We start from the raw sequence: 22,746 nt of genomic DNA on the forward strand, positions 1-22,746 counted from the left end.
TGATGTCATTTGTATAAATGTGGTGATTGTTCACTTCCATTTTTAGCTCGCCTGTTCGAAGAACAGAGCTATACCCCCGGCGTGAGCGTCAGCGTCAGCATGAGCGTGAAAATGTTAAAGTTTTTGGTGCAAGTTATTGAGAAACTTTCCATTCATTAATATGTGTACTAGGATGCTGATATTTGGCATGGGGGCTCCTTTGGGGTATATTATTGATGTAGTGAAGTTGAAATGAAGAAATAATTTCAAATGTTTTAAATTTTTGACCTGTTTTGAACTTAACTTTTTTGTAGCACATCAATGTTAAAGTTTTATCCTTTCTTATGTTTTTATGTACCACACTATTTTACTGATTACAATATACAAATACATATATTGCTTTAAAATTATTTGGATCAGACTTCACTGCAATGCTTTATCAACAATATTATTAGACTAGTCTTTTAAAAACGATAAATGTATAAACGGGTGAGCATTGCGTGGCTTTGACACCAACTCTCTGGTTATTTTTATTTTGCCCCAACTTATTGCTAGGCACTTGAACACCTTTTGAAGGTTGAACTGGCAACAGACAAATTGCGGCTGATTGGCCATGCAGGTGGTGGCTGCATTAATGATGGATGCAGCTATGAGACTGACGCAGGAAAAGTCTTTGTCAAAACAAACAGCAAATCAGAGGTAAGTGGTGATTTATGTTTGTCATGCATTGTCTTTTTTTATCATCAATCACCTGTGATATGTGGGAAAGTAGCTTTTATACTGTGCTTATTTAGGGCCATCCATATAAAATGGTGGGATAATTCATCCCTCTGTGACATCCTTCATTCCTTCTCCCTTTCTTTTTTGTGTATTTAATATTGGGTTACGGAAGAGTAAGAAGATGGGGGTAGAAAGACAATGTTACTGATGGTATGCCAGTGGGGTCACAGTTAGACAATGGGAAATGAACCAACAGGAAAAGAGAGAGTAGGGGAGGAAAGACATTGCACTGTAAGTGAATGGGTGATGATCCATCGGGCTAATAGGGGTAGAAAAAATTGTGGGTAGGGGGGAGGGGTTTATTACACCTTGCTTGATATAAGCCCTGCAGGGAAGAGTGTGAATGGTTTTAGCAATGCAGTTCCACAAAAGGGAGAGAAGGGGAACTATATTGTGGAGCTTGGTGGTAAGCCTGCGTTTGGGGATTTAACCTAGGAGGCGATTCCTGGGAAAACACGTGCATCCTGGTGTTGCTGAGGCAAGTCAAGGGTTGAGAGAGAAGAGGGAGCAAGGAGATGTGGTTAAAAACAAACAGACAAATTGAGGCAGTGATGTGAGAGCAACATGCCTTCTGCTTCAGCTTCATCGAGGGAGATGCTAATAATGTTGAGAGCGTTAGATCCCACAGAATTACACCAAAGCATGTGATGCTTGAGTGCCAGCCTATAGGGGAGAACAGTTACTCCATTGAGCTAGGAACAAAGGCCCTGTCGGCTGAGTAGTTCTATTTTTCAAGCAATGACTTTAAATGATGCAGGATGCCCAGTCTGCAGCTTGCTTTGGATGCCAGTTTTCCTCCATGGTCAGTCCAGCTGAGATCATTGCTGATACCAAGGCCTAAAAGTTGAAAACATTGAACCTCTTCCAGTGGCTGACCATGGAAATTGATGGTGTATTTGTTTGACGATCCTAATGGAGTGACAAGATGAGACCGAGATTTGCCAGAATTGGAACACATGCTCTGTTTACCAGACCAGCATCGAATCCATTCCAGATCAGCAAAAGGTGATGCAGCTGTTCTCTGTGTGACCATGGGATGGGCTGCTGTATAACAAAATATGGAGTCATCTGTGACAAGGAAGATGGTCCTTCCACTTCTGATCGCTTAGTTCCTCACAACTTTCAATTTTCAGCACGATCTAACACCCCCTTTAATTCCATCTCTTTTATCCTTTTCAGATTTTTTTTTTTTACTATTATATCTCTCACGCCTCCTACTTTAGAACCAACATTTATTAATTTCATTGAATACTAGCTAGTTGAGTGATTGTTACACCACATTTGGATAAACCCATGGGAATAAGTACATTTGCAACTAAAGTTTTAAATGGTGTGCTTCCAAGGCCAAGCTGATGTTTGATGGTGAAGTAGCAAGCCTGCAGGCTATCAGATCTACAAACACCGTTCGTATTCCACGCCCCATAAAATCATTGGTAAATCCCGCGGGTGGAGCGGTTTTGATCATGGAACATCTCGACATGCACAGTCTAAACAGGTTGGTGCTCGGCTTGTCACTTTTGCATTTTCCAAGATTATTCTCTCGTGATTGTTACTGATTTTAGACATATAATTTGGGCTCATAATTGTGTGTGTGCATGCGTGCATTTTTGACTTGTATGCACTCATAACCCTCAACCGTGAGACGGAATGAGTTGAAATTTCCTGTTTGTACTTGGGGGTGTGCTCAGAAAGGTTCCAGCGGTTTATTTATTATTATAGTATCTCTGTGCAAAAACTTTTTCTAATAGAAAACGACTTTGCTAATTTACATACGTGCCCAGTATTTTATGCACTCCTAAATCGCTGGAGAAATATGTTGAAAAGTGTTGGTTGTACTCTGGGTGTGCATGGAAACATGATACTAAGTTGGGAAGGCCACCTCCAACTTAGTTTTTTCCTTTAATGTGAAAGTTGGGAATTATCATAAGAAGTGGGTGAATTATCATACCTGCTAATCCACTCCCGCACTGCCGCTTGGAAAAATTGAAAAGTGGAAGTTATCGCTAAAAAATATATCAAACTCCCAGAAGTTGTACAACACAAAATAAAGTTTCCCCCCTCCCTCCTTATCCTCTTGTCAGGAGCAGGTGTTTCTAAGTATTTTCAAATCTGGTGTACGTTCAGTTTGAAAATAGGGCTCGTGAAATTTTAGACATTGTGGTTGCCTTCGGGCAGGCACCATTGCAAATTCGGTTGTCCGACAAGTGTCCACAATGTTTACCCTCGTAACTGTACTTGATGAGATGAACTGACTAACTGGGCTTTGGCGTTGCTCGTGGATGGGGTGAACGGGAGTCTTGTGAAATAGGTGTTGCGTTCCCTTGCGATTGTTAAACCAACTATCGATGGCTTCATCTGTACAGCATTCATGGCTTTTACAACCATGAGTGGCAATCACCATAAGGTTTTTCATTTTGACAAAAAAAGTATTTAAAATGTAAGCTCTTGTGAACAGAAAACGTGAAAAAAAATTCAACATACAGTTCATTCCCTTTTGCAACCCGTTCATTATAACGTAGTGCATGGCACATGAAGATATACTGTACCTTCAGTGAATAAGTGGAACTGCATTTGCTACGCAATTCGTTTCAAACTCACTTCCTGAGAACCAAAATGGTGGCCCCTTCAACACGGAGATTGGTAATGGGTTTGATGTATAATTATTCTTTTATGCAGCCACGATTTAATTATTGACTGTTTTACGTCAAAGTTACAACAGCGTGGATAAATAAATCCAAAGGAAGGTTTGTTCAGCAACTACCAAGTTTGGTTGCCAGTCAGAATGGCAACCAGAAAGGTATGGTTGGCTGTCTGACAAAATGTTCTGGTTGTCCAAGGACGTCGGACAACCTATTTTGCGAGCCCAGGAAAGAATATTGTCTTGTTAACCATTGGAATTATCAAACTTTCCAAGCTGGATCCTGCCTTTAAACATTTGTCTCATGAAATCTGATGAGATTTTACCAAATTTATGTTGGATCTAATGAGAAATAATGCGAGGCCTTTTGTAAGGGCCTCGCATTATTTCAGTATGTGTCCAACAAGATGGCGCAGAGGGAGCACACTCGCTATTGAGCTATCATTTCTCAGTTTGATTCTCGGCCCAATCATAACGTTTCAATTGGTGTGAGCTGCAGGTTTGGCATTACACCACAAAGTTTGCCGTCTCTCGGATGGATTTTAAGCCGGGTGTCCCATCTGTTAACATAAGCTGGCGGATGTTAAAGATCCCATAATGTCATAAGCAAAGAGCGGGTGATCAGTTATCAGGTGCCAAATTCTTTCAGTGAAATATCAGGCCTAGCTGGCTGTTTTGTGAAAAGTCTTGGCTCAAATGTCCCCCATGGCTGACCTTACAAAAACGTGAGGTTAATTATGGCCATGAAAGAAGAATAAGTAGAAACAGCAGTAGTAATAGTAGTAGCAGCAGCTGGTATAAGTGATGGTGTTTAAAAAAAAATGAGTTTTGCATTAATTTGATTTGGAATCATGTTATTTTTTGCAGACATCAAAAGATGCTGGGAGAACACATCGCAGCCTTACACCTTCACAACCAACATGTGGGTGATGAGTTGAAAAAGCACAAGGGGACAATTGGTATGTTGTTCTTACCTCGATCATGAACCTTATGGTTTTCAAGGTCCATAATTTTTCTGATGATTCTCTCTTAAAATATATTCTCAGTATATTTGGATTTGCCTTGTTAAAGCTTGTGATGCACTATGGCGATTTGTCCACGTAAATACCACTCGATTTGCCTCAATGTTGCTTGGGCTTCACCCAAGAGGGTTCGCTTTGGTTCGCCACAGTATATTTTGTGTGGCATTCAACTATAAATAAAGATTTTCACCTGAACATTGCTCCATAATTGGTGTTGAGATGGATGTGTTCTACTCCATGAGCAAATTGCCAGCAATTTATCAAAAACCCTTGATTTCAATTTTGTTTCTCAAGATATCCACAAGGGATTCTGCATATTGACTTCCCACTGTAGTCAGTGTTGTTCGGATGGTCTGCTGGAGTTGTACTCTTCTCAACTATGAAAAAAGCGGAGTCCATAAATCTTATAGATAAGAACAAAGTAAATGATTGATATTTTCCTGCAAAAAGCCTGGGACTCATACCAACATATTATGTTCCTACGTCTGGCGAACATTTGTTCTTGTTGAATCACAACTTTAAACACTTGAATGCATGATCACCTTCAGTGCTGCAGTTCATCATGGTTGCCTTTCGTATAACATATTAGCAACCTTGGAAAGTGAATTTATTTATCTTGAAGGAGCCGCTGCCCAAACAAAGATATCACACTGAAAGAGAGCGAGCAGCGTTACCTGGTGTCGAGGGATATTCAAGAAGCTACCCACAGTTTTGGCAGGAATTTGTAATATTGTTACGGCCACAGGTCTTCAAGACCGTTGCACTGTCAGAAGGTCTCTGTGTCCACCCGGGTTAATTTGGGTGTGAATCGTTGTTTCAAACCACACGACCGTGGATAATTAGCCTGCCAGAAATAGCCGAGTGAGAGCCAACAGGTGATTCGCTTTTCACAAGCGCCTTAATGTGCGCACCCGAAACTGTCCGTCTAATGGGTTTATTTCCAATTATTTTTGCATTATGGAGTTCCGAGCCGATGGCCACACAAGTTCTCATTTAAGAAGGGGTTTATTACAATTATCTGGGAAAGGGAAGAAGAAGAAGAAGAAAACAGCCACACTTGTGTCGATCCCAAGACTGTAAGGAATCAATAATAAGAATAATAACAAGAAAAAGAGCAATCGGAGATTGCAGACCCTCACCAGGACTTATTTTGAGTGGTGTATTTTTTTAAAAAATAGATTTTATGGTAAATCCAATAAGGCTGCCAAACCATGATATCATATGTGTGAACCTTTTGTTCCTCAGGGGCAGGCGGTCATACGTGTAAAGTTTTTCACCTCGATTTGTTCAGCCACTTCAGAGAAGAAGATTTTTGAAGGTTTAAAAAAAACAACAATATGGCTGCTGAAATATGTGACCGATGATGTCATTAATTTTTTTTCTGTGGACCATTTTATCCCTAGATGACCCTCAAAATTTTTCATACTGATCGGATGTAGCGTTCCACATATGCAATTATGATGTCATAATGAGGACACCTCTGACGTAAAAAAAAAATCCACACTCATTCTCCATGAGGAGTACTTGCTATGTGCCAAGTTTCAATTTTGGTTTCAGACGGGTTTTTTTTCTGGATATATTTTTGGATTTTTTAGGGGGATTTTTTTCCTTGGTGTGGTTTTGGATACAGAGGTCCAAAATTGTTCCGTTTTTCCAATATGGCTGCCACACCATGTGACCTATGACGTAATAATTATTAAAACATTCTGCATGAGTAGTTGCACCAGTGGTGAAAATTTTGTCTCAATCAGATAAGCAGTTGCAGAGATGCAACTCTCTGCAGAGTTGCAGAGAAAAAACAGAGAAAAAACACAAAAGTTCTGTGCGGACAAACAAACAAACAGACAAACAAACGGACCCAAATGCGATCCCCTCTCCTTTGGCGAGGGTAATAAAAAATAATACCCAACATGTCCTTGGAACCACAATGGAATTTAAACAATGTGGCCTTTGTTTATTCACTTGGGGAGGACGATGAGAGATAGAAGGAGAGGACGAGACAGAAAGAAACCTGTGTGGTGTGCGCCCAACTTGCATACGGTCTGGATCCTGTTTGGTTGCTACCCATGGTGGTCTGATGGAGGCTCGTCCTCTTGCCACATTCTGCGATAGTAAAATGAACATTGGGCAGAGCCCAGCACCACGGACAACGAACTAAGGAGAGAAGCACCCCAAGCAACAACCACAAACTGCGCAGGAACACCAACCCATGAGGAGAGAGTGACCCAATGTGCAATCTCCTGTGCTCTTTTATATCATTCCGCGGGGCCCCATCAACCACCCGTGACATGTTTGTAGGCCATCTCGTGGTCTTGAGGTTGACAGTTGGTGATTTATGGCTTGGTTTTAATGGTCTCAGAACCAATCCATAAATCAGGCGATGGTGAACGGCTTGCTTTCCTGCCCATTTGATGGATTTTGGCCCACTTACGACCCCATTGTCGGCCACGCTGATTGGTAGCTAACCAATGAAAGTTACGTTTACACAGAATGTTCGATGGGGAATATTTCATGATGTAAGGAGGGTGAAAGTGAGGACTTAGAAACAGACACTTGGACAAGGGAGGACAATAGCTTTCTAAACACTTTACTCGACACCATCTCTTTAATTACAGCAATTACAACACGTATTATATCATGCACTAGGAAATAACTACACTAAACTATGCCCCATTTACCCCCTAAGACAGATCCTTAACAATATGTTCAGGGTGCTGGTAATATCTCCCTTATTCTTCATGACAGACCCCATAGGACCTTTTAACATCCACCAACAACCAGTGCTGACAGACTGAGTCAACGTCTCTCCGATGGACGGCACACACATTGATGCCTCGCCCTGCATGTCAAACACCTGCATGATGACAGTTTGTAGCTTGGTTGAGATTCAAGCTCAGGCGACACAGTTCAGAGGTGTGTCTGTGTGCATACCTCGAGGCTATCCTGCTTTAGTAGGAGAACGTTAAATACGAGTTCTCTTTCAAGGAACTTCAATGCAGGAGGAGGCTGTGAGGATAATCAAGCCTCCATGATGGTTGCTAATTTATAGTTGTTTGTGGTCTATCCTTTTTAAATGCTGAGCATCAAGTTAGGAAGCAGCGCGTACCCTTTTTGAAGTCTTTGGAATGACTCCGCTGGTGTCGGGTTCAAACTGACGCCCTCACACCCTCATAGTGTACACTCTTCTAACCATTACTCCACCAAGCCAGGTTTTGAATGAACCTTCATTTATTTTTCGAGAAAGCCATAAACGTGGCCACTTTTAGCATACTTCTCAGGAGACTTCTGGTTATTGGTATATTTCCATTTATTTATATGACTTTATAATCATCCCTGACTCTGCTAAATTGGCACAGCCTTATTTATAAAGTGGAAGCTGTAATGTTGATCTCATGACTCAGTCACTCTGTTTCACAGTCCATGTCAAGCTCTGAGGTTTGAAACCCAAATCATTATCGTGATAGTGTTTTTTTTTAATTATCAAATGACTTTTCATGTAAACTCACAAATTTTAATATCTGCATTGACTATTTCAGGAAAGGGCGTTGGTCAGGAAGATGTCCAGTACGTGGACAAGTTTGGTTTTTACACCACCACGTGCTGTGGATACATTCCCCAGGTACCCACCAGTGGTGCTTTGTGTTCCAATCAGGTTGATTGAACACTTTCTTTAAGCAGTTCTGTTTAATATTGTTGAATGATGATGTTGATTATGATGACTATGATCATGTTGTGTTTATATGCAATGGTAATTTCAAGTTTTGTGCATGACTTTATTGAACATTACACATACAACCAACAATGATGAATGTTGGAGAAAGTGAATGCATTCTCCTCCGCAAAACCACGTACTCACCCTGAAGTTCAGTGCACTTTTTTGCTTGTGGTGTGGCAAGCAATAGATGGCAGCATGGTAATTGTGAGCACTCGGATTGCCTGCACGGCCTCTGATCTCATCAACCGTCTTGTCCCCATATCCACAAATTGGTTTCTTCATCTTTGGACACAGGATGTAATCCTGTGGCGATAGATTAGCAGAATGAAGAGGGTGTGGAAGAACCTTTCGAGGACACTCCTGCAGCAGGGACTGTGCACATGTTCCTGGTGATGAGGCGCTACGTGGTCAAGAGTAAAAATAACATTGCCCTATCTTGCAGCAGTATGGATAAAGATACAGCCTTGTGCAGGTGGAATAAAAATGCGGGATGCATCTTCTCCACAGTACATAACTGGTGGGCCTCTTGGTCCATTATGCCTGGTGTTGGCTTAATGGTTAGGGTGGTGGGCTTTAGATCCTATGGTCCTGAGTTCAAATCCCACTCAACTGTTCAATTAATACCAGGTGGGGTTAACTCAACCTGTCATCCTTCCGAGGTTGGCAAAATGAGTGCCAGCAAGCTGGTATACTGTGGCGGAGTGGCGACCTGTCCAGGAATCTGCCAAATATCCAAGGAGACTATTTAAGCAGCACCAACGCTCTGCACAGAGTATGGTCCCAATCTCCTCCTCCTCCTCTTGGTCCATTGGACCAAATTTCCATTGATCTTCATGGCCTTGTAGCATACTTGCCTGCTGTACTGCTTGAGCATTAGCTTGCCTTTTCTTTCACCAAGCTCGGATGTGCTTGGGCCAGGGTGGGCAGAGGATTATACGTTTATTGTTCTTATTCCCAAATGATGCTGTTATTATTGTTGCTAATATTATTTGTATTAATTGATATATGCTTTGTTGCAATGTCATCATTCTTTTTGTTATTTATTTTGTAATTGGAATGCTATGCCGTGGAAGGACTTATTAAGATGCCTTATACACCTTTACGTGGCATGCTTTCAAAACATGGGAATTCTTCCGGGTTCTTTGTAGTTAATGAGCCGAATCAACTCAGGAGATCATGACGATCATTTTGGTTTATCACACTCTGCACAAAACATGACACACACACCTCATCAATTTATAGTTTGTGTGTATGTATGTATATATGTATATATGTATATATATATATATATATATATATATATATATATATATATATATATATATATATATATATATATGTATGTATGTAAATATACCACCGGACATAGTGGCGTACGTCTGTAATCTGGCTACTCGGAGGCTTGGGTTGGAGGATTGCTTGAGGACGGGAGCTCTGCGCTGGGCCGCGCTATGAGAGGGTGTAGAGCAACCCGGAATCATGGAAAAACCCAATCCTTATCCCTGTGTCGTATGAGGCGACCAGGGTTGTGTCAGGAAGGGCATCCAGCGTAAAACCTATGCCAAATCAGTATGCGGATCACAACGGATGATCCGCTGTGGCGATCCCCAACGGGAGCAGCTGAAAGAAGAAGAAATGTAAATATACCAAAACCGCATGCCGCTAAGGCAATGGCACCCAACATACAGTGATCCCCACGCAGTTATTAACCTACGCCATCGAAGATCGGAGGTTACTGTTTTCACCCCTTTCTGTTTGTTTGTGAAGAGTATTACGGTAAAACTCCTCGACGGATTTCGACGAAACTTGGTGGGGGGATTAGGTATGGTCCAAGGATCATGCCATTAGATTTTGGACTTGATCCAAAATCCAATATGGCCGCTATGGCGGCCATTTTGAAAAAATATTTGAATTTTTTTTTTTTGCATTTCTACATGTTTTAAGTGATTTCCAACCCCCCCCCCCCCCAAAAAAAAAATATTGTTAGAGAAAAAAAAGATTTTTGCAACTTTTTTTTCAACAAAATTTCGATATTTTTTTTTTGCATTTCTACATGTTATAAGTGATTTCCAAGAAAAAACATGCCAAAATTATAATTGCGGCTGATTTTGGAACTTCAGGTGGATATACCCACATAAAATCAATTTCTGTCTCAAGGAATCTGGTTATGACGAATTAATTGAGAATGTAAAAGTTAAAAGTAAAAGGGAAAGGTGCAAACTATAACTCTGTGAGCACTGTTGACGTCAAATTGAATGAATAGGATATCAGGTTCACTTGAGTGACCGAGCAGTATTGGCAGCGGAGGTTTTGCACTCGACCGAGTGTTCCCCCTCTAGTTTACCTCCGCCATCGAAGATGGATGGAGGTTACTGTTTTCACCTCTGTCTGTTTGTTTGTTTGTTTGTTTGTTTGTTTGTGAACAGTATTACGGAAAAACTCCTGGACAGATTTCGACGAAACTTGGTGGGGGGAGTATGGTCCAAGGATCATGCCATTAGACTTTGGACTTGGTCCAAAGTCCAATATGGCCGCTATGGCGGCCATTTCGAAAAAAAATTGAATTTTTGTTTTTGCATTTCTACATGTTTTAAGTGATTTCCAACCCCCCTCCCAAAATAAATTTGTTGGAGAAAAAAAAAATTGCAACTTTTTTTCAAAAAAATTTCGATTTTATTTGAAAAAATGTGATTTTTTTTTTTTTTTTGCATTTCTACATGTTTTAAGTGATTTCCAACCCCCCCCCAAAAAAATTTGTTCGAGAAAAAAAACCCAGAAATTTTGCAACTTTTTTTTTTCAAAAAAATTTCGATTTTATTTTTTTGGCATTTCTTCATGCGCGTCGATCTAGTTTAGTTTATTCAATCGTGGTTCAGTAGAGTCTGATCTGTTTTGACCTACAATGAATAGGATATCAGGTTCACTTAAGTGACCCAGCAGTATTGGCGGCGGAGGTTTTGCACTCTACCGAGTGCTCCCCCTCTAGTTCATTTCTGAAATCATAACATGTGGTTTCATGTTCATCACAGTGCTGGATATTCCCCATCGCTAACAATGTTGTTTCACTCATGATTATATTTCACTCTTCACCTTTTATATTGAACAATACTTTTTCTGTGCCATTGCACTACAAAGTGACCTGTGCCATACTGTGCTGAACCTTGCTGTGCACAGCAAGATAAAAATGCAAAAATGAGAAGGGGGAGATAAAACTATCAACTGGGATGCTAAGTGGGAGAGGGCTATAATGGCAGAAACTATCCCCTGCTGTGCAAAACGGAATTTGGCATGCCTCGATTCAATTTGCTGTGTGAAACAGGCACTGGAAGTACAGGGAGGTTTTATGATTGTATGTTATTATGTACAAAGGGAAACTATGAGTATATTAATTAATTATATACACTGTATTACCTCCAATGGTAATTTGAGATGGATGGCTTTGCATAATATCTTTGGTTTTGAATGGAAGAAAAGTCTTAGCTTGTCTTGTTAGCCCATTCGATCCAGTATGTTCAGTCGGATTAGGATTATTATACGATGAGAAGTTATAAGACAATTTATATTTCTTGGCAGGCAAATGATTGGCAACAAGATTGGCAGACATTTTTCGTTAATCAGCGCTTGCAACCTCAACTGGACCTCATTGAACGAGATTATGGTGACAGGGAGGCTCATCAGCTTTGGTCACAGGTTCAGGTAAGGTTATGACAGCCTCATTTAGTTTGTGTCTGGTTGTGTATTTTTACCATCGCTGAAGGAGAGGGTATTGCTTTTGGGTCCGTTTGTTTGTTTGTCTGCCTGTCTGTCTGTCTGTTTTTCTTTGTTTGTTTGTCCGCACAGAACTTTAGTGGTTTTCTCCGCAACCATTTGTCGGATTGAGACAAAATTTTCACCATAGGAGTGACGACTCATGTAGAATGTTTTATTGATAATTATGATGTCACAGGTCACGTGGTGTGGAAACCATGTAAAAAGTCGAAACTTGGAACATGGCAAGTACTCCTCATGGGGAATTAGTGTGATTTTTATTTATTTTATTACATCATAGGTGCCTTCATTATGACGTCATAATTGCATATGCAGAATACTACATCTGATCAGTATGAAAATTTTTGAGGGTCATCTTGGGATAAAATCCATCCTTCCATGAGGGCCATTTTCTGTGCAGAGCATTGTTGCTGCCTCAGTAGTCTTCTTGGCTATTGGGCACAATCCTGGATGGGTCGCCATTCCGACACTATACCAGCAAGCTCGTCCTCATTTTGCCGACCTCAGAAGGATGACAGGCAGAGTCAACCCCACCTGGTATTAATTCAACAGCCAAGTGGGATTTGAACTCCGGATCTCAGGATCCCAAGCCCACCACCCTAACCATTAAGCCGACACCAAGAATATGGATAAAATGGTCCAGAGAAAAAAAAATGATGATGTTATTGGTCACGTGATTCGGCAGCCATATTGTATAAAAGAAAAACCTTCAAAAATCTTCTTCTCTGAAGTGTTTGAACAGATCGGGGTGAAACTTTACTTGTATGACCTATGTGGACAAACAAACAAAGAAACAGACAGACAGACAAACAAACAAATGGATGCAAAAGCAATACCCTCTCCTTCAGCGAGGGTAAAAATACACAACCAGTTCCTTCTGATGACTCCAATGCAGGACTGTACCTATTTGATCTTCCATTTGATTTGAATTGAATTTATTTTAATCCCATTCTAAATTCAATTGAATAACAATGAACATCTTGGGTCAGGGTCAAGTTTTCAATGAAAGCAGGGTTGCATCAAAGCGGGACATCTTGGTACTCTGTCATCACTGCCAGCAGTTATAAAGTGGCAGTTCTAATTATGTCTCTTATTAATTACTAGTACGTGCGTGGCAGTACATGCGTTGCCGTACGTGAAAAAAAATAAACTCAAACTGCGTGCCAGAAACAACCACACAGGCCGTTCCTTCGCTCTCGCGTGGCCGTACGTGCATGGCCGTACATGTGTGGCCATAGTGCAACCCCCCTCCCCCCCCCAAAAAAAACTTTCAAACCGCGTGCCAGAAACAACAACCACACAGGCTGTTCCTTCGCTCTCGCGTGCCCGTACGTGCGTGGCCGTATGTGCAAACCCCCCAAAAAACAAAAAACTTTCAAACAACCACACAGGCCGTTCCTTCGCTCTTGTAAACGACGTCTGGATTGGGGCATTGTGTTTATCTATAAATGCGGATAAGAAATCGAGAAATTATTAGAATACAGTAAGTCATCACTATCCGGAAGTGGTGCGTGCCCGTACGGAATGTTCCCATGCATTCCACGAATTATCGCTTGCATTGAAGTAACAAGTTCTGTGATACTTAAGGCCCAGTCACACCTTGACGTTTTAGCCAGCAACGGCAACGTATTAAAATGTATGTAAAACGCTGGCTTACGTTGAACTTTTGATGTTTTTTTAAAGATTCGGACGTATTCATAACGACTTGGTCTTATGCATAACGTATTAGTAACGGACACAGAACGTTTCGTTGTGTTATAGATAACTTGTACCAACGAATGCTGAACCTGTTGTCGGCCTTCACAACCTATGCCCAACGATAGTCTAACTTCGGCATAGCGCGCTGCACGCATCGCTGACGATGACGTGGCGTAGGTTATGAAAAGGCTGCCGCACAACGATTCAAATCATAACCGCCGCAGAAATGGAAGTGTCAATATCGCAGTCACACCTTGGCGATCTTGCCAGCGTATGCCGACCTCTGAAAAATGCGTCTAAAACGCTGGCGCACGTCGAATACGGTATGGGTAAGTTTGGTATGCGTGAATAAAACGCTAAAGTACGCTATCATACGTCGTATTAAGTGGAGTACATCTTGTAATTTTAAACATGTTGAAAATTTTACGACGTACTTGCCGTATGACACACGCTCCACATGCGATGGGAATAAGTTGTACGCACAATATGCGATCGTTGACACACATCGACACACGTTACTTGAAAGGTACTCATAAGTCGAAACACGTCAAGGTAATGGTTTGCGTCAGTGTTCCAGACTCCCGGTTTTTTTTTTCTTCGGTATGACGGTGTTCAGTGTACAGTGCGGTTATGATTTAAATCTTTGAGCGGCAGCCTATTAATGATATTATATTATAACCGCACTAGAAATCGAAGTGTCAAAATCACCATCATACCGAAGGAAGGAAGAAAAAAAAATAAAAAAAATAAAACCAGGAAGTCTGGAACACTGATGCTAACCATTACCTTGATGTGTTTCGACTTATGAGCACCTTACAAGTAACGTGTGTCTGTGTGTGTCACCGATCGTGTAACGTGAGTACAACATGTTACTCATAGGTTAGAAATAAGTTTCGGGTACGCTAAACATTACCTCGACGTGTTTCGACTGATGAGTAACTTACAAGTAACGCGTGTCGACGTGTCAACGATCGCATGGCGTGCCTACAACTAATGGCCAGCGTTAGGCGGAACGTGTGAGTCATACGCTGGCATAAGTCTTAAAATTTCAAGCATGGAAAATTTGAGGACAACCGAAAAGTACAACGTTTAAAGCCAGCGTACAACGACGTATGGCAGTGTTTTTCAGCGTGCTCTCAATGTTATCAAAACGTACCCATAACGTATTCGACGTGTACAGCGTTTTAGACAAATTTTCCAAAAATCGGCATAAGCTGGCTAAAACGTCAAGGTGTGACTGGGCCTTTACACACACAGAGTTAATTAAAATAAAGTTTACCTCCCTGTCTTTGCTTGCCATGACATTCGCTGCCATTGACCATTGCCACTCCTACGCCACGGTAACTAAGGCGTCCTTTCCCCATCGACCATGCCTACGCAGCAACGTGTCTTGTCATTGGTTTGTTAAATAAATGGCCGCAGCAATGTGTCTTGTCATTGGTTTGGTAAATAAATGGCCATAACTTGGGAAGCATTTGTCCGATTAATATCAAACTTTGAAAGGGCACATACTCTGGTCACCAGCAATGTAGCTGGTAAGTTTCAATTAGATCGGACCAGCGGTTGTCGAGAAACAGCGGTCACACACACACACACGCACGCACGCACGCACGCACGCACGCACACACACACACACACACACACACACACACACACACACACACACACACACACACTGCTGGAATAATAGATAGAAGTCACGCACCACACAAAATATCCGACACAAACACCACACAAACCAAGTCCCGGCGTGGGTCTGCAATCTCTGATTGCTCTTTTTCTTGTTTAGTTTGTGTCAGGGTGTGTATTTTTCTTTAATGCAGCAGAGATTATTTTGTGTCATTATGTTTATGTTATGAGGAAAGGGGCAAAAGTTGAGCAAGACCTTAGACACTGTGTTTTTACATCTAATTTTAGGGAATCTTGCCACGTAGGAAGTGTTTAAGGTAGTTTCAATGTAAAATTTCTTGTCTCTTTGTTCTACTGTGTGAGCTCGGGTGGTGGGGAGAAGGGGACATCACGTTTCCCTCCACAAAAAACCCCCACAAATAATGAGGGATCCAAGTTTCCTCCCAGCAGATGTCTGTGATCATGTGTGGGAGGAAATTGATGAAAGCCTTGTTGAGTGGGGTATGGTGGAGGATTAGTGGCCTCTTTGGATGGAGATTTGTGGAGGTTTGTGGTCGGTTGAATGCCCTGCTCCGTGATTGGAAGAAGTGGAAAGAGAGCGAGGGCAGAGGAAGACTGAGATTGCTGTATCTTTTTCTCCAGTATTCCCTCGAGCCTACCTTGCTTTCTCCAGTTGCCATGCTATTCAACTTGCCAGCTGTTCTTATCCTGCCGCTTGATTGCAGGCTTGATTTGTGCTTTGACATATTCCTGAATCGCTGCCCTGGTATCATGATTGACTGCATGTGTAGCACCTAGGGGGAGAACACTTGTTGTTGTTTTGAACACTTGTTCCAAACATATCAAACATATCAAAACACATCAAACAGGAACTCTTGTTTGATATCTTGTTGTGGTATTAAGTTTAAAATATTTTCTATTTTGTGCAACAAGTAAATTATTTTTTCCTAAGGAACGGTGTGTTCCTTGTGTCTGCCACCATTTTGTCAAACAACAAATCGGGTACATTTGGGGTCCCTGGAGGCTTAAATTCTTGTAACTTTGATTGATAAACAGCATAGGATTACCCCAGCCGTGATACACAGCCTGTGGTAATCACTCAACATGGGTCTGTTAAGAAAAGTTTAAGCCACCTTTTCTTTGTAGAAAGCCCAGTGTGAGATGTGGAAGCTGTCAAGATAATTGTATTATGTTATTTTTAGACTGCTGCCATCCACGCGATTATTTCCCTTATTAACAATGCATGTTAACTTGTTCTTGTTCCAGTTTTACTGTGTACAGTAAACCCTCAAATATCGTAAGGGTTAGGTTCCTGGAAAATGCCGCGATACGTAAAACCGCGATCGTGGAAACCAAAGGCCAATGGGAAGAGGGGGGTTCAGTTCCTGGGCTTTGAGGAAATATAGAGGAAGATCGACGGCACATTACAATTGAAAATAAGCACATTACAATTGAAAAAACTTATGAAAATAAAAAAATTATGTATCGTGTGTGTGTGAATATCACTGAAATGAACCCCCTAACTTGATGAGGCAGCAGGGCACAGATAAAGCCTCATCAAGTTAGGGGGTTCGATTCAGCTACATTAATCCACCTAATATGGTCACAAATAAACGACGAGCAGTATGTTGTCCCCATGAGCCCACGGCAAGGGTGAAATCGAGATCAACATCTCCACTTTCATCTATTTGTGACCATAGGCTTTAATCTCAGTCTGCAAAGGCTTGAGGACCGTACGGATGCCTCCTAGTTTGGAGGTAATGTGTTGGTGTAATTTATGCACATGACGTTATCGTGTCATAGAGTCAGCGTGCTCCTTTAGTTGAATATATATATATATATATATATATATATATATATATATATATATATATATATATATATATATATATATATATATATATATATATATATATATAGTTGCGGCTGTGGAAATTTGCAATACACCAGAAAGGTCCTCAGGTTAGATATATCGATAAGTTCATGTGTAGTTAGTCCACACCCGTTGTTTAGAGGGAATATGTGTGATTCATCCGGGCTGCGACGCTTTGATTTCGCCGTTTTTCTTTCTCTGTCATTATTTTGGACCAATAATCCCCCAACAACTCAAACACCGCCACCTTCGCCTCTTTACCTTCACAACTCCATCCCGCAAACATCGCTTACCACCATTCTCAAACGACGCCCGCCAACAACCAAACCACCACAGCAAACCCCCCACCACCTTCGCCTTTCTCCTTCCACAACAATCAACCACACCACCTGTCAACACCGAACGTCGTGCTGTCCAGGGCCCGTTCGGTGATTGTTGCCGAACGCGTCGAGCCGCGAGTACAAATGGATGCCTTTACGGGAGAGGAAATCGGATCAGGGGAGGTTCACGCCCCCTTTTCCTCCGTCCAATGGGTGAGCGTCGGGTGGTGTGGCCCCGCCCCCAAGTGTGATGCATGTGGATTCCTTTTAGGAGGAAATTCGGATCAGGGGAGGCTCACGTCCCCTTTTTGCCCGACCAATGGCTGAACGTCGGGTGGTGTGGCCCCGCCTCCAAGCGCGTTTTGATCCGCGAATTTACATACACGCTCCTCCACCAGTCTATAAAGAAGCGAGCACAAGGCAACTCGCGTGTGTTGGGCTGGCTGGTCGAGTGAAGATGGAGGTCGTGGAGTCTGAGTCGTGTGTTTGCGGGGATCGGACGGCGAAGGGGACGGAGCTCAGAGTTGAGGTCGAGGGACGAGTCGCGGAGTGAAGCAGGAACGCGGAAGAGGGCTCAGGGGCGAGAGTTCGCCGGACTCGGTGCGGTCCCAAGGCCCCGCTAGTGGGAAGAAGCGTCCGCCATTCCCCTCTCTCCACCCCGAGCATCAACAATTTCCCCCATCCACGCTGAGATTGCGCCAGTAACCCCGTCCGTTCCCCACCCCAACCGTGGTGTCGACCGACCAACACGTGCCTGCACAACGCACGCCAAAAGGAGCTCACCGACCACGCCAGGGGCACGGAGTCAGGCACGTTACGCTGACATTGCGGCTAGCCCGCCATCGCGCCACGAGGGCGCGGGTAAGACCCCTTCGGTCTCGTGGACCTGGCCGCTCACCCAGGTCCCATGTACATTTGGTCCATGGACCTATCTGCCCCCTTGCCTATGAGGGTGGCTTTTATTGCTTTTTGTGTAAATGTGTGTGTGGCACCAGTCTTTTAAGTAAACCTGAATAAGTGCTTGTACATTGCTTTATTCGGTGGTAACTCTTTTGCTTGCTTTTACTGTATGACTGTATATACGTGCTTGCTTTCACTGTATGGCTGTAAATACGTGCCTTGTCTGCGTGTGAAATAAACTACTTGCTTGTTGAACTGTTTTCCCATTTCATTGCGTGCTTTCCTTCGTTTGAAAGTTCCATCTTGCATCACGTAAGGGATTGGTAGTGGGTGTAGACACCCAATAAATAATCTGAACCATCGAGGTCGTCGATAACTCCTGCTCGGTTCTCCCTGCAGCATGGAACGAGCCGTTTAAGCGGTTCGTGTCTAGAGTCGACCTGCGGCGTGGTACAACTCCTCGGTACGCTACCCGCTCAGGTACTTGGGTATATCGACATTCGGCGATTCATCCTATTTTGCGCGGGTATAATGCGGACTGGGTTGTGGTGAGGTTAAACCCCCACCCGTGGCTAGCTCTTTGGCGGTAGTTCCAAGAGGGTCACGACTGAATTGCCTGTCCGGTAGGCGACGCAGCTGCTATTAGAGTTATGCGGCCGATCGCACGCCGGCGGGCGCGAATTTGTAATAATATGTATATATATATATATATATATATATATATATATATATATATATATATATATATATATATATATATATATATATATACACATATAATAACATTGAAACAAACATGTAAATACAATTCAGTATAAAATATGAAAAAACACGAATTTTACCTTTTAAATTTATTCCAAAACAGCGATGTGGTTGAGGGTAAACATATTACGTACTCGTTCATACTGTACTCTGCCGTAAATTGAAAACGCAAGACTTAGCTCGGAGTTGAGGATGATGCTGCTATTGGGGAAGGATGGAGGTTCGAAAGATGTGAATGTGGAACTTGCGATGGCTGTTGGATCAGTTCGGTCCCCGGTGGAAAGGTTGGTAAATCTGCAATGATTTCTCCCATTCACCCGTCCACTCAAAGGCATTTTTTTCTGTTTGGTCCTCGATCCAAACATTAAGCGCTTTTCAATCCTTTCAATAAGAGGATCACGGGACTGAAATGAGACTTGCGCTTTTGCTGGCAGGAACACTTGTATGGATATTTGAATCACGTTTACCACGCAGTCAATTTATTTCCTCCGTAATGGCGGCCCACAGGTGCCGCACTTTCACCTCTTGCCAACCTATCTAACAACTCGAATTTTTTCTTTTTTTTGCACATTGTCATAATCTTTCTCAGCCTTTTGTCACAATTAATTTTGTCCATCGTTTATGTATGAGTACCCTTTTTAACTGTTGTGTGTCTACTAGATCTTGTAGATCTAGTATTACAGGATCTCCATATATCATTTCCTGTTCGATGATGATTCATAATTAAACTTAACTCCGTTCCCATATGTTGGTCTGATGACTTCAATTATTGGCGCGTGAGAAACAAGAAATGGCTTGGAATGGGTGGTAATCAGACACGTGGATGCAAAAATTGACTCGTATCAGCTCAAAAACCACGATTACCAAAATTAAATACCGCAAAAACTAAATCTAAACACAAGAGGTTGCCTGTGATTGTTGTTTACTGTCATTAATACATTAATCTACATATAACCAGCAGATAAAATGGTTCCACTGGGCTGTCGAAAGGGAATTGGTTACCGATAAAGTGTTGAATACTTAAAGAAATAAACAGATGTTTGGGACTACAGAACTTTAATATGGATACAAACAAACATGACATAATAGTGACCGAAGCTTTTCGTGCTGCACTCTTCAGGGTAAAAAATCGCAGCAAGTGAAGGCGCATGCTTTATACGCTGGTCTCAATAATCGCAGGTCTTTATACCAAACCATACTTTATCCGAGCATTGCCAGTAGTAACAATACAGGGTGTCCACAAATTTCATTACCGTTCCAAATCCAAACCATGATTATAAAAAAATAATGAAATGGAATACAATGACATGGTTAGCTGTATGTGAAGAACATTTCTCATTTGTTTTGTCAAGATCATCATTCAAATCTGAATAGACTTATGGGGACTGTGCCAGAACGACTCACGAACGTGTAAAACATCTTCACCGCTTGTGCTTGGCCAGCCTGCCCTCTTCCTCTGCAGGATGCTTCCAGCCTCCATTAACTTTTTGTGCCACTTGTTACTCGTTTTTCTCAATGGTCGCCGCCTTTCATAAGTCATCCCGAAGCTTCGTTGAACCTGTGTATCTCATTTGATCTCTATAAACCAGGCAACACGCTGCACTTTTTCATTTGGGGACATGTCACGTGGCACAGGAGACACCAAGAAATGAAAAGAAAGTCAATACAACTTTGAAGAATATTCTTTCAATGCAGCAAACTCATCATTGCTTCCCATTTCATTATTTTCTTTATTTATTACGGTTTAAATTTTGAACTGCAATGTGTGGACACCCTGTACATTAATACTGTTTATAAAAATATCCCAAAATGTTTGGTGACTATGATATGACTGGCAACATGATACAAATCACAATTGCACTTTTGTACATTGTATAACACTGTTGTTACATTTGGAATGCGGAACTTCAATTGAGCTACTTGAAACATGAGTGCTAATGAAAGTATACCTATTGATGCTGTCATGCAGATTTAGGTGTTTAAGACTCTTCTACACAGAAATCTTAAGCAGTGGTTGTGATTGACACTTTTGGTGCAGTGTCAATGTGAGTGATGATGGGAGCAGTATCAAAATACCTTCGTTCATCGATACTTTGCTGAGCATGTATGGCTTCCCCTTTCGGAAATGCTTTTCAGCAAAAAGACCCCCCCCCCCATTGTTCTATCACGTCCTTATTAGCCCATCCACCTGCATAGTGGGACGTGGGGTTTTGCAATCGCTTCTCTGTCTTGTCTATTTGTACGTCTGTCTGTCCAGGCCATGACCTTTTCCCACTTGAGCTTTTATCATCAAATTTACAACAAACCTCCAATATTGTAATTTTGAGAAGGTTCCATTAGCTGCATTGGAAAGAAGACTTCCTTGCTGGAAGATATGTTCTCTTTGAATACGTAGGACAACAATTATGTTATTATTGTTATGACTATTATTACTATTATTATTATTATCTTATTGTGACAGGCATATTGTTGCACCACTGATTGATTGTCTTTTACATCATTCCTCCTACTAGAACAAGATTCCAGTGCTATTTGAGGGTTTGACCATCACACCATCACTGCTTCATGGAGACCTTTGGGGTGGGAACGTGGCCGAGACATCAGAGGGACCTGTCGTGTTTGACCCGGCGTCTTTTTACGGTCATTCGGAGTTTGAGCTTGCAATTGCTGGCATGTTTGGTGGGTTTGACCAGAACTTCTATGATGCGTACCACTCGCTAATACCCAAGTCACCAGGTTTCGAACAACGGATGAAACTATACCGCCTGTTTAATTACATTAACCATTGGAACCACTTTGGCACAGGTTATAAGGGCTCGACGCTTCGTACAATGAGATCGTTGCTGTCATAGCCATGCTCAGAACTGTCTGTTGCTCTGAATATTGTTCTTCTGCTTCTTTTTTTTCTTTTATGTTGGGCTTATTCTTTGTCTTCCTCTTTGCTTCCCCCTCCCTCCCCCCTTACTGCCATTCCTTCATCATAATCTAGATAATGCATAGTCAAAAATGGAAGCGCTTATGATTCACCCTTCCCCTCCCCCTATTCATTTCTCTTTTTTCTTCTAACTGATCTATATATGCCCCTTCCCTGTCTACGTCCTTTCAACTCTTCATTTTTCAACTCCCTTTCCCTTTTTCTCACACTTTCCCTCCCTTGCCATTGTTCTTCTATCCTCCTTATACCCCCCCCCCTCTTTTTTCTCAAATAGGGCTGCTGTAATGGCTTCCATTGTGAATGTAATGTGTAAATGGCCGCTTGTGATTTTGCTCATCAGACATTAAGATCTGTTCATGTATTGTGACTGGTTGAGTGAATTCTGTATGCACTTTATGCATCGTAATTGCTTTTAATCAAAGGAAATCCCTGTTGTGGTGTTGTTGAAAATTAAATAAATGCAAAGGCAATTTAAATACTTAGAATCCTTGCCGGACCATAACACTGAAATTCATGACGAGGAAAATTGAAGCAGTTTGCAAAAAATAGGACCACTGGACCTGTAGCTTATCTGGGCCCTGGCTTAATGTTGTAACCCAAATTTGATAGCATTCTGACTGATGGGTCTGGAGAGGAAGGTTTTTGAAGGAATTTACATGATTTTCCCAAAAATATACTGAGTTCGCCATTTTGACACAATTCCGGTCATGTGATTGGCATGACCTCC

At 41.9% G+C, this 22,746-nt stretch overlaps 1 protein-coding gene across 2 annotated transcripts; it reads left to right on the forward strand.

Annotated features, from left to right (window-relative positions):
- Window positions 1–496: 496 nt before the first annotated feature.
- On the forward strand, window positions 497–22,504 carry LOC147024187 (ketosamine-3-kinase-like). 2 transcript variants are annotated; one of them, XM_085883854.1, is made up of 6 exons: window positions 498–678; window positions 2,103–2,254; window positions 4,265–4,356; window positions 7,956–8,038; window positions 11,708–11,830; window positions 21,598–22,504. In XM_085883854.1, exons 2-6 carry the CDS (start codon window positions 2,112–2,114, stop codon window positions 21,934–21,936), a joined length of 780 nt encoding a protein of 259 aa, XP_085739980.1. In that variant the 5' UTR covers window positions 498–678; window positions 2,103–2,111; the 3' UTR covers window positions 21,937–22,504. The 2 variants fall into 2 exon arrangements, with proteins under 2 accessions (XP_085739981.1, XP_085739980.1); XM_085883855.1 differs by lacking the exon at window positions 11,708–11,830 and having other exon boundaries at window positions 497–678.
- The last annotated feature ends 242 nt before the right edge of the window (window positions 22,505–22,746 follow it).

This window comes from Eptatretus burgeri, chromosome 6 (assembly GCF_056783735.1).
Source record: "Eptatretus burgeri isolate ZD-2024b chromosome 6, Ebu_testis_v1, whole genome shotgun sequence".
NCBI lineage: Eukaryota > Metazoa > Chordata > Myxini > Myxiniformes > Myxinidae > Eptatretus > Eptatretus burgeri.

Bases quoted from the DNA above. Each gene is read 5' to 3' on its own strand.
- LOC147024187 (XM_085883854.1), top strand. From the start codon at position 2,112: ATGTTTGATGGTGAAGTAGCAAGCCTGCAGGCTATCAGATCTACAAAC. The intron at 2,255-4,264 runs GTTGGTGCTCGG...TATTTTTTGCAG, and splicing joins GACATGCACAGTCTAAACAG to ACATCAAAAGATGCTGGGAG. The intron at 8,039-11,707 runs GTACCCACCAGT...ATTTCTTGGCAG, and splicing joins GCTGTGGATACATTCCCCAG to GCAAATGATTGGCAACAAGA.